The 16,967-nt window shown below is 40.4% G+C and overlaps 1 protein-coding gene across 1 annotated transcript; it reads right to left on the bottom strand.

Annotated features, from left to right (window-relative positions):
• Positions 1 to 6,122: 6,122 nt before the first annotated feature.
• On the bottom strand, positions 6,123 to 9,055 carry LOC308392278 (uncharacterized protein). Its single transcript, XM_080875252.1, has 4 exons — positions 8,885 to 9,055; positions 7,886 to 8,080; positions 7,721 to 7,797; positions 6,123 to 7,464 (listed from the first exon to the last, which is right to left on the bottom strand). The coding sequence occupies exons 1-4, from the start codon at positions 8,912 to 8,914 to the stop codon at positions 6,825 to 6,827; spliced, it is 942 nt and encodes a 313-aa protein (XP_080731378.1). The 5' UTR covers positions 8,915 to 9,055; the 3' UTR covers positions 6,123 to 6,824.
• Positions 9,056 to 16,967: the final 7,912 nt, after the last annotated feature.

The following is a 16,967-nucleotide window of genomic DNA, read 5'->3' on the forward strand; positions in this document are numbered from 1 at the left end:
TTTACTTGCGGCACTGCCTTGTTTCTTTCAATTACCCTTTGTTGGTACTACATAAGACCCCGAAGGGTGTAATCTGACTAATAATGTTAGTCACCATTCTGAACAGTGTTAGGAGATTAATGAGGTTCCTTCTCTCTAATTCTAAATATTGCATATTTAGCGTGCAAATATGAAAGCTTATAGAGCAGTGTCTGACACCAAATCATGGGACTCCACCTATTTAATAACAGGCCTGAAAGGGCATATGTGTTTCTGTTTAAATCAAGGATTTTTTACCCTTTGAAAAGGGGGGAAAAAAAAAAAACAACAACCATGGGGCTCCCACACAAACGCAAAGCAGGAGATGAAGCATAGCTGAATATGTTTCCAAACCAAACTCATTCTAAGCCAAAGACTAGAAAATATGGTGAAGCATATCTTCCCTTTGGTTTCACCTGCACAAGTGCCAAGGTAGGTCTCCCCTGCAGAATTGGTTTTCCCTTTGTCGGGAGCAGCGCTGGGCTGTTCAAATCATGGACAAACAGCATTACACATTCTTGATTTTTAGTTCACAAACACTTGTTGTAATGACTAACTACTGACATTTTGGAGATGTTAGCTCTTTATACAGTAAAGTTACAGCGGGATACAAATTATATCAGGCTGATCCTGCCACGATTTGTTCCCCCTGTCTAAATCACGGACAAACAGTATCCCACAGTTGTTTATGTTTTTAAACCCATTTTGCACAGAGAGGCTTTTTTTTTTTTTTAAATGTATTGACAGCAATGTTGAATATTATTACACAGGAAAAAAAACAACTACACGTAAAATAATTACACTGTGACGCCTCTGCCTTTCTAAATGGAGGGACAGTAACTGCGTGTGTATATGTAAGCGTGTAAAACCTGAAGATAGAGACAAAATACTGTTAATCTGACTATCTGCCATTCTGCAATTCCTCTCATGTGAGCAATAACGTGGCGCACAGCTGACGTGAAAAAGGGCACATACCTTTGAGTTGCAAGACGAACTCTGTATTCCTCGTCCACACGTAAACGCAAAAAATGAGTTTTAAAAAATCTCAGTTTTCGGTGATTCAAAACGCTGTTTATGTGTGGACGAAACAGCTGCGTTTTCAAAAAATACCTGTGTAGGTGTGGATGTAGCATAAAAGAGTTAGTAGTGTGTGTGTGTGTGTGTGTGTGTGTGTGGGGGGGGGGGGGGGGGGGTGCAGCATTTTTCATGTAAAACAAAGGGGGCCCCAGCAAAAAAAAGTTTGGGAACCACTGAACTAAGCATTGGTGATTCTATAGCCTGTTGTGCCTCCCTTACTACTTTCACCATTGTGCTAGCATTTAGTTAGCTTGTTTGGAAACAGCTTTTATTAGTCAACTTGAAAAAAAAAACCCCATAGTGTTCTGTTAGCTGATTTCCCTGAAATCCCTTCCCTATTCATGTGCTATAAAACAATAGCTAAAACATTACTCCAGAAACTTCAGAGACCATCTTTACTTTGGTAACAATACCTAGTTAGACCTAGCTGACTTCTTTTAGCCTGCTAGCGACACTAACAAATCAACTGGTGGTGTCTTGATTCGGACTCCCAGCTATGGCTAGCCGACCTGGACACACTAGTTATTCAAGTGTATCTCTTCAATACTTAAGGCACTATTTTCAGCATTTAGCTATTAATTGTTATATTTAATCATCTTTTCTTTGTTCTACTATCACTCGTCCACACGTAAACGCAAAAAATGAGTTTTAAAAAATCTCAGTTTTCGGTGATTCGAAACGCCGTTTACGTGTGTACAAAACAGCTGCGTTTTCAAAAATACCTGTGTAGGTGCGGACGTAGCGTAAAAGAGTTAGTAGTTTATTTTCTTACTACCTGCAGATTACTTGTATTTGCTTAATTGTTTACTAAATGTTTGAGGTGTGAAATAAACCGCAATTGAGCAAAATATGGGTGTGTGTGGTTGGAGGATGTGTTAGTGCGTGCGCGTGTGTGTGTGTGTGTGTGTGTGTGTGTGTGTGTGTGCGCGCGCGCGAAGGGGGGGGGGGCGAACATTTTTCTGTAAAACAAAGGGGGGCCCAGCGAAAATAGTTTGGGAACCACTGCTGTAGGGTATGCTTAGGAGAACTTGAAAGTTAAAGGTTACTTCCCAAAACAAAAGAGCTTGGAATTTCTGTTTTCTTTTACAATCTCCTCTTGGTTATAGCAGCAGTCAGCTGTTATTGCACACACTTAAGCATTTATACATATCTTATCTGCTTAAGCACAGTCAATAACAACATGATTAAAAGGTAAAACGACAGCACATGTTAACACATACATAACTTGGCAGTCATGTTCCTGGGTGGCTCTGTCAGTCGGCCTGACAGTCCAGTACTGAAATACTTTAACAACCACAGGAAAGAATATAACACATCTCTGACACGTAATAACTTTGCTAATGCCTTAATTCCAGGCAAAAATTCAACTTGTCACATATTTATAACAGCAGAAAAAATAAAGACATTCCTAGCAACGTGGCTGTAAGATGTAAGATAGGATGTTTGCTAACATGGTTGTAGATTTGGTTTGTCCCTCCATGGTCTAAAATCTGGTTCTTTGGATTTTTTTCTCAGACTAACTAAAAGGCTATCCACTACTATAAAAGTATGAACAGGAGCCAGAGCCTAGCACAGGACAAGAGGCGGGTTACACCCTGGACAGGTTGTCTTTGGATAAAGACATTCACACATTCCAAACCGTTTGTTTTTTTATGCTGGCGCTTGTTTTGTTATGTTATCATTCTATGACTGATAGTGTTCCATTGCGTGTTTTCCGAGCCAGATGCACTTTAACCGCATTGGCAATGTTTGGAATCAGCAAATGCCCAAAGAAAAACTTTTAAATACCACCAGAAAGCCCAGAAAGATAGTGCTCAGCAGTGTTGGTCAAGTTACTTGAAAAAAGTAATCAGATTACAGTAACACGTCACAAATAACGCGTTACTGCCCATCTCTGGTGCTCAGACCACTTTAAAATTACAAGAAGCTCTGGCTCCTTAGACATAGTAAATGGTAAATGGCCTGTATTTATATAGCGCTTTACTAGTCCCTAAGGACCCCAAAGCGCTTTACATATCCAGTCATCCACCCATTCACACACACATTCGCACACTGGTGATGGCAAGCTACATTGTAACCACAGCCACCCTGGGGCGCACTGACAGAGGCGAGGCTGCCGGACACTGGCGCCACCGGGCCCTCTGACCACCACCAGTAGGCAACAGGTGAAGTGTCTTGCCCAAGGACACAACGACCGAGACTGTCCGAGCCGGGGCTCGAACCGGCAACCTTCCGATTACAAGGCGAACTCCTAACTCTTGAGCCACGATCGCCCCATGTACACTAGATAATATTGTACTATCTACTGTAAACTAAAAGAAATCAAAGTCTTAAACCTATTTTGGGTTTATCTAAGTTTTTTCTTCTCCCAGAACCTGAATTGTTGTGTTAGGTAATCATCTGGGTCCCTAAGTATTATATAGTATTATATAGTATATGTCCTGTAAGTATTTAGAGTTCATGTATTACCATTATGCTTAAATCAATATCATATTTCTTCTTCTTTTTCAATTACCAAATACATGCCAAATACAATTACACAAGAGTCAAGAAGAAGAAAAAAAAGAGCCCTAAGGCTACGTTCACACTGCAGGCGAAAGCGCATCAAATCCGATTTTTTTGACCCTATGCGACCCATATCCGATCATGGTATGACAGTGTGAACGGCACAAATCCGATATTTTCAAATCCGATCTGGGTCACTTTCGTATGTGGTACTGAATCCGATACATATCCGATGTTTTAGAAAGCGACTGCTGTTTGAACGGTCAGATCGCATTAAATCCTTCTTTTACGTCACTGACACAAGACAGACGCCAATTATCAGTGCCAGAGAAGCGCCAGAGAAGACATCGCGAACGCTTCTCTGGCCATCCCGTGTAGATATCAGTGAAACTGTTGGGAGGACAATGTTGGAGAAACGTGAACATTTTATTTGTACTGTATAATCTGCAGATTCTGACAGAAATCTGCAACTATCCTTTGAAGCACCGCTCCTCTCTAAAACAGCAATAATTATTAGGTTATTTACATTATTATGTAAATAACAAAATAACTTAAAGCAAAAATTGGGAAATGTAAAGTCCGAACTCTTTATATTAAGGGCCATCTATCAAACAATACTGTTTGCTCTGGGTCTAAACAGAGCGCGTTGTGTGTGAAGTCTTCTTTTGCGCATGCGGGCCGCTTTGAGCGTTCACACTAGAGCGCGTTTGCTGTCGCATTTTATTTGTAGCGTGAACGAGCAGACAAAAAAATCGGATTTGATCAAAAAATCGGAATTGAGCATTAAGACCTGCAGTGTGAACATAGCCTAAGTTACTCAAAGGCTCTTTTCTTTTAAACTCAGTCATTGTGAACTACAGTGCTGGGTCCAGATTACTACCTTAAGATGATGCAAAATAAAGGAATTTGGTATACAGCATCTATACAGGTATCTGCAATCAGATCAGGCTATTCACTTCAAGAACTGCACCCTTGCAGTTTAAAGCACAGCATTCCTTTTACAAGCGAGACTAAAGTGTACTGAGCGTTCAGTACTTGCAGTTTCAGTAGTCCTTTTAGGATGAAGGGTCTCTGTGACACAAATTAAATAGACTACTTGCACTAGGGCATGTGACGTATTTCCGTTTCCAAATAGTACCGCTTGTGCGTTTCCGGTACGTTTGCTTATCTATCGGTAGCTATGCTAATGTCGCTTCAGAATGAGTATAAAAAGGAAAGTATTTAAAACAGAACATTTTCAAAAACAGGAGAAGAAATACTCCGAGCATTGCTGTGTCCCACTTTGTTCAGCTTCAGCCAAATTTAATGGCATACTAAGTTTTCATGCCTTTCCAACCCATTCCGACTTGAGAAGACAATGGCCGGTAAACATACGCCGGGATCATTTCACGATCACCTCTCACACCAGGGTCTGCTGCAGACACTTTGCCAGTGATCAACTCATAGAGCCAACAACCCTCGATGGTCGAAGGAGGCTTATTAAAGGTGCTGTACCAACACTTTTTGAGTGGAATGGCTATAAAGTTGAACCACCGCGGCGTAGTGTTTGGGAGAGAACGGAGCGACGCCCTGAACTAGTTCCTCCTGACGATCAAGAAGAGCAAAGTCTTACAAGAGATCATGACTACTGCTCAGTCCCTGAGCCGTCTGCATTGGACATATCTGCATCAGCTGCAGAAGACCTGTCCAAAGACGTGGAGACTCTGAGGAAGGAAATACAGGAGTTACGTGTCCAGCGAGAATTTGGGTTACAGCGTTTTGCTGGCTCCGACACTGACATCCGATTCTATACCAGGTACACCTAAGTTCTATTCAAGCTAACTGTTTAAAATATACCAAGGTCACCATCAGTTAAATTTCGAAAGTTTTTCCAGTCTTAATGAAAACAAAATAGATATTTACTTTTCATCTCTAATCTGTATGCTGGTTCGGTTAGTGACAAGGAACTATTCAAACAATCAGGCATTGCTGAGAAGTTGACTGAAGACATGGCAGTGATGGTAGATAAGGGCTTCCTAATCACTGATTGTTGTAAATGCAAAGTGTACTGCCCACCTTTTCTATCTAAGCAGAAGCAGATGCCAGCATACCAGGTTAAGGAGACGCAGGCCATAGCCAGACTCAGGGTACATGTGGAGCGAGTCATTAGGAGGATCAAACAGAACAAACTTTTTGATAGCATCATTACCATGTCACATGTTTATAATATCAACCAACTGTTTGCAGTGGCATGTATGCTGTCAAATTACCAGAACACAGCATTAGTTAAAAAATGGGTTAAGTGAGACAAGATGGATTTTTCCCAAGACACCAGTGCCAGTAACTTATGGAAAATGACCTGCAGCTGAGGCCACTACAGTTGCATTTCTTCCTTCTCAGCTGACAATACTTGATTACAGAACTGGTACTTGAGTGCTGATAGTTGAGTTTCAGTTATTGATAATTCAAATTCATTGCAAATGTTTAATGTTAATAATACTGTTTAATTATACTACTATATTACTATTCAGATTCAACAAAACTGTTTATCAAAATTATAAAGTAAATCACTAAATCGTTTTAAAATCATAAGTGACATTGAGCTTTTGGAACATCAAAAATACCATTTGTCATTTTCTACAGTTCAGTTGTGTTATTGTCTAAATGTATATCAGTATGCTAGGCATGGAGTTTTAAATACTTACCATGTAAATAAGTTCTGCACAAATTCAACGTTTTAATGTGTGTTTTTAAAAATTAAATTGATGCCATTGCTTAAATAACAGTTTATTGATGTCACATAAAGGTAACATGTAACAACAAAAGAATTCATGAAATATATTGAAAATAAAACATCAGTTATTTTGTTCCAGCCAGCCTGAAGGATCTGTTTTTCTTTTTGCTATGTTTTCACTGTTCATTTTTTCAAACAAAGGTATCTTGGCATATATATGTAAAAAAAGAAATAGTCTGCCTTTTCTCTGATTGCATTGTGCACATCTGTATCCATGTATATTCTTTGCACTAGGTAGTCCTCTTGTGCCCACACAACAAAGTCACACCACTGCATCCCACTGATGAGCAGTTGTCCTTGCACTTGCCAGTAATATGCGTGGCTCTTTTTTAGTTTAGGGGTACCACATTCCATCTGCACATATTTGCAGTCAATAAAGTTTTGTACATTGGGACATTTGAATTCGACGAAGCCAAACTGGGGGTATTCATTGGGGTCAAAAACAACACCATCAGGAGATGCAGCAAGCAATGGGGTGAATGACCAGACCACAGGGTGAGTAGTTAACATTCATTAGCCTACTATACTCTGCTGCTATTGCAGGCTCCATCTCAGTTCCTCTCCTCATGTCTGCTGTCTGCCTTGTTCCCTTCAATATACGCTCTGCTAGTGACTCGGCCGAGCTCTGGCCTCTGACGTGACACACCTCCCGAAACCTAGAGGCAGTCACTCTGGGCCTGCGGAGCTGATGCCACTCAGACGAAGAGCTTTGCTCACGTGTAGCTTCCTCTATTTTGTGAGCCATTTCCAGAGTTACAGACAAGCTTTTCAGATGCAGAAGCTCTTCTTCTGAGCACACAAACACACAATCTGATGGCAAGATGTCATACCCCTCCAGAGGCAAGTGCGGTGTTGGTGGTGCATCGCGGTGTAGTGTGATGTACCGGGTTGTCAAAACCGGCTGCTGATATGACAGAACACTGCCCTCCTGCACCAGCCCAAAGGCACTTTCCACAAGGGGCTTGTCAGGTCTCATGTTCATTGTGGTCACAAGTGGCCTGTCCTCAATATTAAATTTTGCATATGCCTCCGTTATTCTGAACAAGCAGGGATCTGGTAACGGACCCACCATGCCTCTGTAGAAGCCACTCCTAAAGAAAACATCAATGACAATAATGTAAGGAAGAAGGTTGTTATACTGAACAACAACTAAACTAAAAACTAAAAGGTGTAAAACAGTGGTGCATAAGTTAGAGACTGGGATGTATATGTACATGACTGAGTTAGCCGTCTTCAGAAAGTGTAATGTTGTATGTAAATTAATACCTATTCTGACACATGTATGTATGAAAAAAATAGCAACATACATTTGTAACACGTGAAACCAAATTTTACAAATCTAATTACCGTACTCCAGTCTGGGCCATCCTATTTGGTACTGGCTTAGTGAAGATCATGGAGTTGATGGGTCCTGGCTTCACACCCTAACAGAAGACACATTTACTATGGATGGTGTTGCTGTTCATATGTAAACATGGACTAATTCAAAAACTTTAACCTCATTTAAATTACCACTGTCCGTGGCTTGTGCCATTGCTGTTCAGATTCCGTGCAGCTATGCACAGGGGGGACAACCGGCACTCTGAGTTGTGAGTAGTGTGCTGTTTGGAAGAGCAGTGCCACTGTGTGATTGCACATAACAGCGCCTGCCACACAGGAGCACTGGCTATGTGTCAGTATCACCGGCGATGAATCCAGAAGCTTAATCTAAGAAGAAAGAACGAAAATTAAAAATGTAACATCTTCATGGAAGAGCCGAACAGGAACATAGTTCAGTGTTATGGTTACGCACCCTCCTGAATGCTTAGTGTTTCCTTCTCTCCCTATTAAAACAACTTAACCATGCTTGATAACTGTAATAACTTAGATTGTGTATATTTGCAGTATTAACTTGTTGTCAAATGTTTCTGATCACCCAAACACACGTTGATTTAACTATCTGACTAGTCAAATTAGGAGTGATAAAGCAGGGAGACAAGGAAAACATTCAAGTTGATGGGCCTTTAGGAATGAACTTAACTAATGCTTAAATGAACTGAACCCCACTGAACGGGGATTAACAACTTTACACAGCTTCCTGCCTACACTTAGTCTGTGTGGTGCCTCACTCTTCCTCATTGACCTGTAGCACAGGGCTCTCACACCGACCTCCCCTGACAACCTGTCTTTATTGGACACTGAATAAAGATACAAGTACCATTAGCATTATTTCTGTATTACTCATTTCAGCATGTCTTAAACATATATATTTTACACTTAGCAAGAGTAGCATTAGGTAGTTAACTACCTCCATAGTTAGCCAACTACCTAACGCCATTATAACAGTGTCTAACTACAAAAGTGACATTAGTTAAGAAAACCTCAACTATAGTTTAGGACGACATAAAACACCGTTTAAGAAAACATGTAATGTAGAGAACTGACATCAAATGAAGGACATAGCGGAGTAACGTAGTGTTTGCATTTGACGTTAGCTAGCGTTTCTTTGTCGGTTAATTTACGTTTTCTTACCTTCGTAGTTGTGTATATATGATGCAGCATATAACTTAAATCCTTTATCTAATTTGCTGGCGGGGGTAGTCGTCACTCTGCAAATCCGATGAACATCGGTGATGTTCAATTTTGGGAGCTCTTGTAGGCAGCGAGTGTAGAACGTCGCCATGGTTTAACCGCACCGGAAGCACTGGGGCAGGACTACATAGAACGTGGAAGTGTTAGTGCAAGTAGTCCATTGGAGGGTTTAAAAAAAGATTTAGAAAAGCAACTTTTTTTTTCTACCTTGGAGGGGGTAAGAACTTCTGTGATGGCGCGCTTATGTGGGTGCATTCACACCTTAATCGTATGAGGGTTGGCGATATCTAATTATAAGAGCTTTGTTTTCACAGCTCCAATGTGTATTAGAGTAGGACAGCCTCGTTATAAAGGCACTGAAGAAGTGAGCATGAGTGAACTGTGGGAGCCTTTGTAATGTGGCTTCTTTTGACAGAAGATACTGGGATTGAGAGCTGATTTGCTCACTATCCTTTCAATTACAGACCACATAGTTTCGAGTTAAGGGGTAAGTGTCCTCTCCTTCTGTGCGCATCTCTTTTAAACTTTCCATTCTTCCGTCCACTGCTTTCTGTGGGGCTTCCAGTGCTGCCTCTAATTATCATTCATCTCACAAACACATCATTGTAGTAAATACTGCACTTCAGATAACTGCCAGTTTACCTTTTGCTGATATTTAGTGCCTGTCAAGCCATCAATAATAATGACTGCCTGTTATGCTGATGGAAGTTAAAAGAAGGCTTAGTCTTGTGGAAATATTCATTGAATGACCGGTATTTCATGACAAGGATGCAAATTAAATCTGTCTTGAATAAGCGAGATTTTTATTAACGATAATAAAGTTTTCCTTCTTTTCCTATAACTTCTTCTCGTTTCTTGTGAATATATAAATATACAACAGCTGCAAAATCAACAATGTTACTTTACATATCTTTTCTTCTAACCATTTTAAACACTTAATCGGAAGCTTAAGAAACATTTTTTCACCTTACAGACCACCAGGGGAAAATTAGCCAGTGACAGCTGCAACACCAAAAAACAAACATAACATATGTTGCTTGGGACAATACAATACTGTAGGTGTCCTTATCCTTATGCAGAGTGAAACTTTTAAAGCTCCAGTACAATGACCTTTTTTCCTCCTAATTAGGTGAAAAAGTAAAGACTAATCTAATAATGAGTCTGAACGCAGTGAAGTTATCAAACTTGTTCTGAAAAATCCTTAGTCATAAACTGAAGCAGCTGATATAAAGAAAAAAAAATTCCTGCATCCAGTTCCATGATTGTTGCACTAGGTAGCCTCTTAAGAAATGCACCAGGAGGCTTGGAAAACTTTTGGGTAATGGATCAGTTTCTATTACTGGAAATACCGGTTTTTGATTTGGTCACAAACTGTCTGAATAAGTTCAGATGCGTAGTTGAAGCCAGTTGCCAGTTGCAAGGGAAGCAACTGATTGGGGAAACAGACAAGAGTCAAATAGGGCTCAAAAACTTTAAACTATACGAGTGGTCTTTTTGTAGAGATGTTTAGAGAGAACCGAGTTCCCCTGAAGCGAACCTTATGACAACAATTAAAGCCACTGAATGAAAACGAAGAGGAGTTATCGTTGTGGGAGTGATAGTAGAACAAAGAAAAGATGATTAAATATAACACTTAATAGTTAAATGCTGAAAATAGTGCCTTAAGTATTGAAGAGATACACTTGAATAACTAGTGTGTCCAGGTCGGCTAGCCATAGCTGGGAGTCCGAATCAAGACACCACCAGTTGATTTGTTAGTCGCTAGCAGGCTAAAAGAAGTCAGCTAGGTCTAACTAGGTATTGTTACCAAAGTAAAGATGGTCTCTGAAGTTTCTGGAGTAATGTTTTAGCTATTGTTTTATAGCACATGAATAGGGAAGGGATTTCAGGGAAATCAGCTAACAGAACACTATGGGTTTGTTTTTTTTCAAGTTGACTAATGAAAGCTGTTTCCAAACAAGCTAACTAAATGCTAACACAATGGTGAAAGTAGTAAGGGAGGCACAACAGGCTATAGAATCACCAATGCTTAGTTCAGTGGTTCCCAAACTTTTTTTTGCTGGGGCCCCCTTTGTTTTACATGAAAAATGCTGCACCCCCCCCCCACACACACACACACACTCGCACATCCTCCAACCACACACACCCATATTCTGCTCCATTGCGGTTTATTTCTCACCTCAAACATTTAGTAAACAATTAAGCAAATACAAGTAATCTGCAGGTAGTAAGAAAATAAACTACTAACTCTTTTATGCTACGTCCACACCTGCACGGGTATTTTTGAAAACGCAGCTGTTTCGTCCACACATAAACAGCGTTTTGAATCACCAAAAACTGAGATTTTTTAAAACTCATTTTTTGCGTTTACGTGTGGACGAGGAATACAGAGTTTGTCACACAACGTCAAAGGTATGTGCCTTTTTTCACGTCACGCTGTGCGCCAGGTTATTGTTTACATGAGATGAATTGTGGAATGGCAGATAGAGACAAAATACTGTTAATCTGACTATCTGCAGGTTTTACACGCAGTTACTGTCCCTCCATTTACACAGACAGAGGCGTCACGGTGTAATTATTTTACGTGTAGTTGTTTTTTTTTCCTGTGTAATAATATTCAACATTGCTGTCAATACATTTTTCAAAAAATGCCTCTCTGTGCAAAATGGGTTTAAAAACATAAACAACTGTGGGATACTGTTTGTCTGTGATTTGACAGGGGGAACAAATCGTGGCAGGATCAGCCTGATATAATTTGTATCCCGCTGTAACTTTACTGTATAAAGAGCTAACATCTCCAAAATGTCAGTAGTTAGTCATTACAACAAGTGTTTGCGAACTAAAAATCAACAATGTGGGATACTGTTTGTCCATGATTTGAACAGCCCAGCGCTGCTCCCGACAAAGGGAAAACCAATTCTGCAGGGGAGACCTACCTTGGCACTTGTGCAGGTGAAACCAAAGGGAAGATATGCTTCACCATATTTTCTAGTCTTTGGCTTAGAATGAGTTTGGTTTGGAAACATATTCAGCTATGCTTCATCTCCTGCTTTGCGTTTGTGTGGGCGCCCAGTGCTAGCAGTGTACAAGCGTTTTGTTTTTTTCCTTTTCATACCGCGCCCCCCCTGCCACACTTTGGGAAGATCTGGCTTAGTTATACCTTTGCTTAATGGCAAACCCCTTGGAAGTATCTGAGTGAGAACTGGTTGGGCTAGTTGTGCAGTTTTATTAACTGTCAGATGTCTCAAATAAAAATGCAGTAAAGGAAACCTACAGCTTTAAGCTCTAACAAGCACAAAGAAGACTAAAAGGAAATTAAATTCACTTTAATATCATGTTTATACAGAAAGCATGTTAAAACTCTGTGTATCAAGTTGATCAATCAATGTTAAGTATGCTATGTCAGCTCTTTAAGAGGGTTTGGGTTGTTTTGGATTGTAAACAGATTTGTTCGGCTTGAAATACAATACTCAACTGAGACTTGACTACTTAAAAATAAGGAATGTGCCACGGGTGCAACATCTGTGTAACAGAGGAAGTGCCTTAATCTAATTTTTAGCTACAACCAGAAGATGCAGTGAAGTAATAATAATAATTAAAAAAAGCAGTCCTGAAATTAAGTTATTTTTCTAGACAGCCAGTCGTAGAAAGACTTCAAAAAGAATATTAAAGCTCCACGGAGGCTTGACCTTGAGTCAGCTGTCTAGCTGAGCCTTCCATTTCGTCTCATCCAGGGTGTGTCTCTCTGACCTCAGAGGCCATGTATGGGTGGGCTTTGTGTGGGACTATTGATGCTGACAACAATCTGACTCCACCTGCAGAGCAACCCCACAAAGAAGGCCAACACTGCCCACCAAGGAGGCCTGATTGCAAGCAGAGTGAAAGGTCTCGTGGAATTAAAAGACCCATCACAGCCAGAGAGCAGAATAATAAATGGCCTGGCGTTTCACCGAAGGTGCTGTTTCCTGATATTTTCACTGTCAGTGGGTTGCAGTGAGAAAGGGAGTAAAACATGTTTTTGGCTTCCAAGTGTACTGAAATAGATATCAGTGGGACTTCCCTGTATCATTAGTAGAGAATGTAGATGTGAAGTAATGAGGGTTTATGTGTTTAATCTAAAAGAGGAAATAGGAAATAACTGTCACTGTAACTGTAAACATAGGCAATAACTGTCAGACGCTGAGGTGTTTCAACCCTAAAGTTCTTATAAATGTTTTTTCTTCACTGGATAGCAATTTAAGAGATCAGTAGTTAGACTTTCTTTACCTTTTACCACTTCCTTCAAAGTTGTCTTTGAACATCAAATCAACCTTACATAACAGACCCAGAAGATATTCAAAAGATGGAATCAGTATATACTAACTATTTTGCCATTAAACAAGCAAACTTCTGTATTGTGTGATAGATCTTTACCACTACCTCAGGATAAACATGTTGAAAAAGGATACTGAATCCCTTAGGCATTACAAAACAAAACAAAACAACGAGTGGTCATGTTTAACTCCAAATCTTGAAGAATAAAAAGCGAATTTTTCAGCTTTTTGTCATTTCACAGGTGTTGTATTAGAATCTATAGTGTGACAAGGCTCCTTGTTGCCAGCACTGAATGTAAAAAAATTAACTGATGCTAATAAGAAGACCCCTGATTGACTACATAAAATGTAACTTTCTCTGATCTGAACCTCTACTCTGAATGAGACAGTGTTAAATAAGCAGCTAATGGCAGTGTTCCCTCCCCAACCTCCACCCTGAGGCCTAATCACTAAGGTTCTCACTGCCTTAATTGAAGTCATATGTGTGCCCAGCTGTAGTGCTTGAATGTATGAGTTCATAAAGTCTCAAAACGGCATGAAAAGGAGGAATACGACAAACCTAGAAACAAAGCTTTGCAATTAGAGCGAAAAAGCTTTTTATTTGTTGATCACTCTCTGTTTGTAGCATTAAAATTTTCAAAGCTTTTTCAAATGTATTTATTTCTTTTTATCAAACTAGCAAAAGCAAGAGAAGCCATGAACATAAGTGAAGCCCATGTGATTTGAATGAAAATTACACGAGCAATGTGGGGTGAGCAACCAGATGCTGCTGTTAGTAACAGAAAAACTCTCTACCATCAGTGCTTGGTGTGGTGTACATTTTGTGGAGACTAGAACAATTAATACATTCCATCACTAGTTTAAACATGAATTCTAGCTAAGTCCCTTCAGAAATTCTGCAGATATTTAGAATCACAGCATGTATAATTGTATGCATCTACATCAGAGCCCATGCACTTAACCTTTAGACATGTTGACACCTTCAAATCTTCGCTCACTTAGAGGGAATGTGCCCCAAAGTCTTTGACACACAAGTGTGGAGAACGGGATTGGATCAGTAAAACTTTTTCCTAAAGCACACTCTATAATTTAAATATAAACTATAATATACAGGTAGTGTTTAACTGTACCACTATCCATTATTGGGTACACCTGATCATACTTGTTAATACAAGTATCTAATTGGTTATTGACACGGCACCAACTAAATGCATCAAGGCATGTAGACGTACCTGCTGAAGTTTAACATATCAGAATGGGGAAGAAAAGTGATTTAAGTGACACTTATTGTGGTATAGTTGTTGGTGCCCAACAGGTTGGTCTGAGTTTTTAAGAAACTGCTGATCTACGGGGATTTTCCCACACAACAATCTCTAGAGTTTACAGAGAATTGTGTGGGAAAATCCTGAAATATCCAGTAGAGCAGTTTTCTGGGTAAAAGTTCCTTATTGATGGAAAAGATCTGAGAGAGCCCACAATGCTTCAAGCTGATAAGGAGGCAACAATACCTGAAATAACCACTTGTTACAACAAAGGGATGCAGAAGAGTGTCTCTGAATGCACAACACACCAAACCGCGATAGGCTGCAACGGCACAAGAGCTGCAGAAAGCCTACCTGAATGCTCTTGCTTGTTCTTCAGCATGTTCTTCACTTTATAACCAGTTTACTATCTTTTGATGGCTGCTTCCAGCAGGATAACATGCCATGTCACAAAGATTAAACCATCTCCAACTGTTTTGCCTGAAAATGACAATGTGCTTACTTTTTGCAAACACACTCACCAGATTTCATTCCAATAGAGCACCCTTCAGATGTGGTGGAGCAGGAGATTTGCATCATGAATGCACCGCTGACTGCAGCAACTACATAATGCTGTCATGTGACATGGACAAAAATCTCTGGTTCTAACACCTTGTTGAATCTATGCCATGAGGAATTGAGGCAGCTCTTAAAACAAAGGGGGTCCACGAAGGTACAAGATACGAAGCCTATACAGTCAGTACACTCACTTAAAACAACAGCAAAATATAAGGGTTCAAACACTGTGTGACCTGCAATAATTATGGTTCCTTTCCTGAATTTTGAACATAGCTATCTGCAGTGAGCTACCTGCATGCTCTTCACTAACATTTTCACTTTGTTGTCCATGTACTGGAGCTGGCAGGAGTACATTACTAGACATCTAAGGACTGAGCTGATGTGTTGGGGGTAGAAGACAACAGTTCCTGAAGATCACAAAAATGGCTTAAAGTTACATTTTTCTAATGTTCAGAAAGAGGGGGACTCCTGTAGTTGAAAAAATGGATTCATATTATTGAATGAGCGAGGCTAAACTAGTGACCAGCAGCATCAGGTCCACCCCTCAATCAGATCAGCTTAGGCTTCCTGCTGGCACTCAGTGAATAATGCAGTGGTGGCTACATCCATCTTTTGCATACAGTTTGTGCCCCACTTTAACCTGCCCACAAAGAATACCTAGAAACAAAAATGCCTTTTAAAAAGAGAACTAAGTCTACAGCAAAAAAAAAAAACAAAAAACCCAGAAAACAAAACACACACACACACAAAGGCAAGAGTGGGGTCCATTTCTGTTGTCTGCTGCATAAACTGAGAACCCCTGGGGATCAGTGGACCTTGTTTCTGCAGTGCAAAAGACATAAATATGATGTCAATAGAATAGAATAGAATAGAATAGCCTTTATTGTCATTGTACAGAGTACAACGAAATTGGAGTGCCACTCCCTTGGTGCAAGTTTCAATAATAAATATAAATGTAAAATATAAAAAGTACAAAAAAAACAATCGCAAGTACTCAAACAATAGTATGTACAATATATACAGGATAGCAGCATTAATATAATGACAGTATGAATAGCAGCATAATATAATGACAGTGACGGTATGGGATAGGTTCAATTGTTTTTGTGCTTATTTACTACGGTGATAGCTCTGGGAAAGAAGCTATCCCTGAATCTGTTTGTCCTGGTTTTATGTGACCTGTACCGTCGGCCTGACGGTAATAGTTCAAACAGTTGGTTGCTGGGGTGAGAGTGGTCCTTGATGATATTGCCAGCTCTGCTGAGGTACCGAGAGTTTGCAGTGACCTCCAGGCTGGGCAGAGAGCAGCCAGTGAGCTTCTGGGCTGTGTTGATGACCCTCTGCAGTACTTTCCTGTCTGCAGCTGAGCACCCTGCATACCATGTTGTTATGCCGTACGTTAGAATGCTCTCTATGGTGGCTCTGTAAAATGTCACCAGCAGCCTCTCCTCCAGGTTGTTCCTCCTGAGCACTCTCAGAAAGTGGAGACGCTGCTGGGCCTTTTTAACCACCGCTGTAGTATTTGCAGTCCAGGAGAGGTCATCAGATATCTGCACGCCCAGAAACCTCATGGAGTGTACCCTCTCCACACAGCTCCCGTGAATGTAAAGTGGGGCCGGGTCTGCTCTGCCCTTCCTGAAGTCCAAGATAAGTTCTTTAGTTTTCGTGGTGTTCAGTTGGAGGTTGTTAACTGAACACCACTCAGTCAGTCTGTTGACCTCATCTCTGTAGTCCGACTCATCCCCCCTTGAGATGAGTCCAACCACTGTGGTGTCATCCGCGAACTTTATGATGGTGTTTGAGAGATGGGTAGGGGAGCAGTCGGATGTGTAGAGCGTAAACAGGAGGGGACTCAAAACACATCCTTGTGGAGACCCGGTGCTGAGTGTG

The sequence above is a fragment of the Rhamphochromis sp. 'chilingali' genome (assembly GCF_963969265.1).
Source record: "Rhamphochromis sp. 'chilingali' genome assembly, chromosome: 2".
Lineage (NCBI taxonomy): Eukaryota > Metazoa > Chordata > Actinopteri > Cichliformes > Cichlidae > Rhamphochromis > Rhamphochromis sp. 'chilingali'.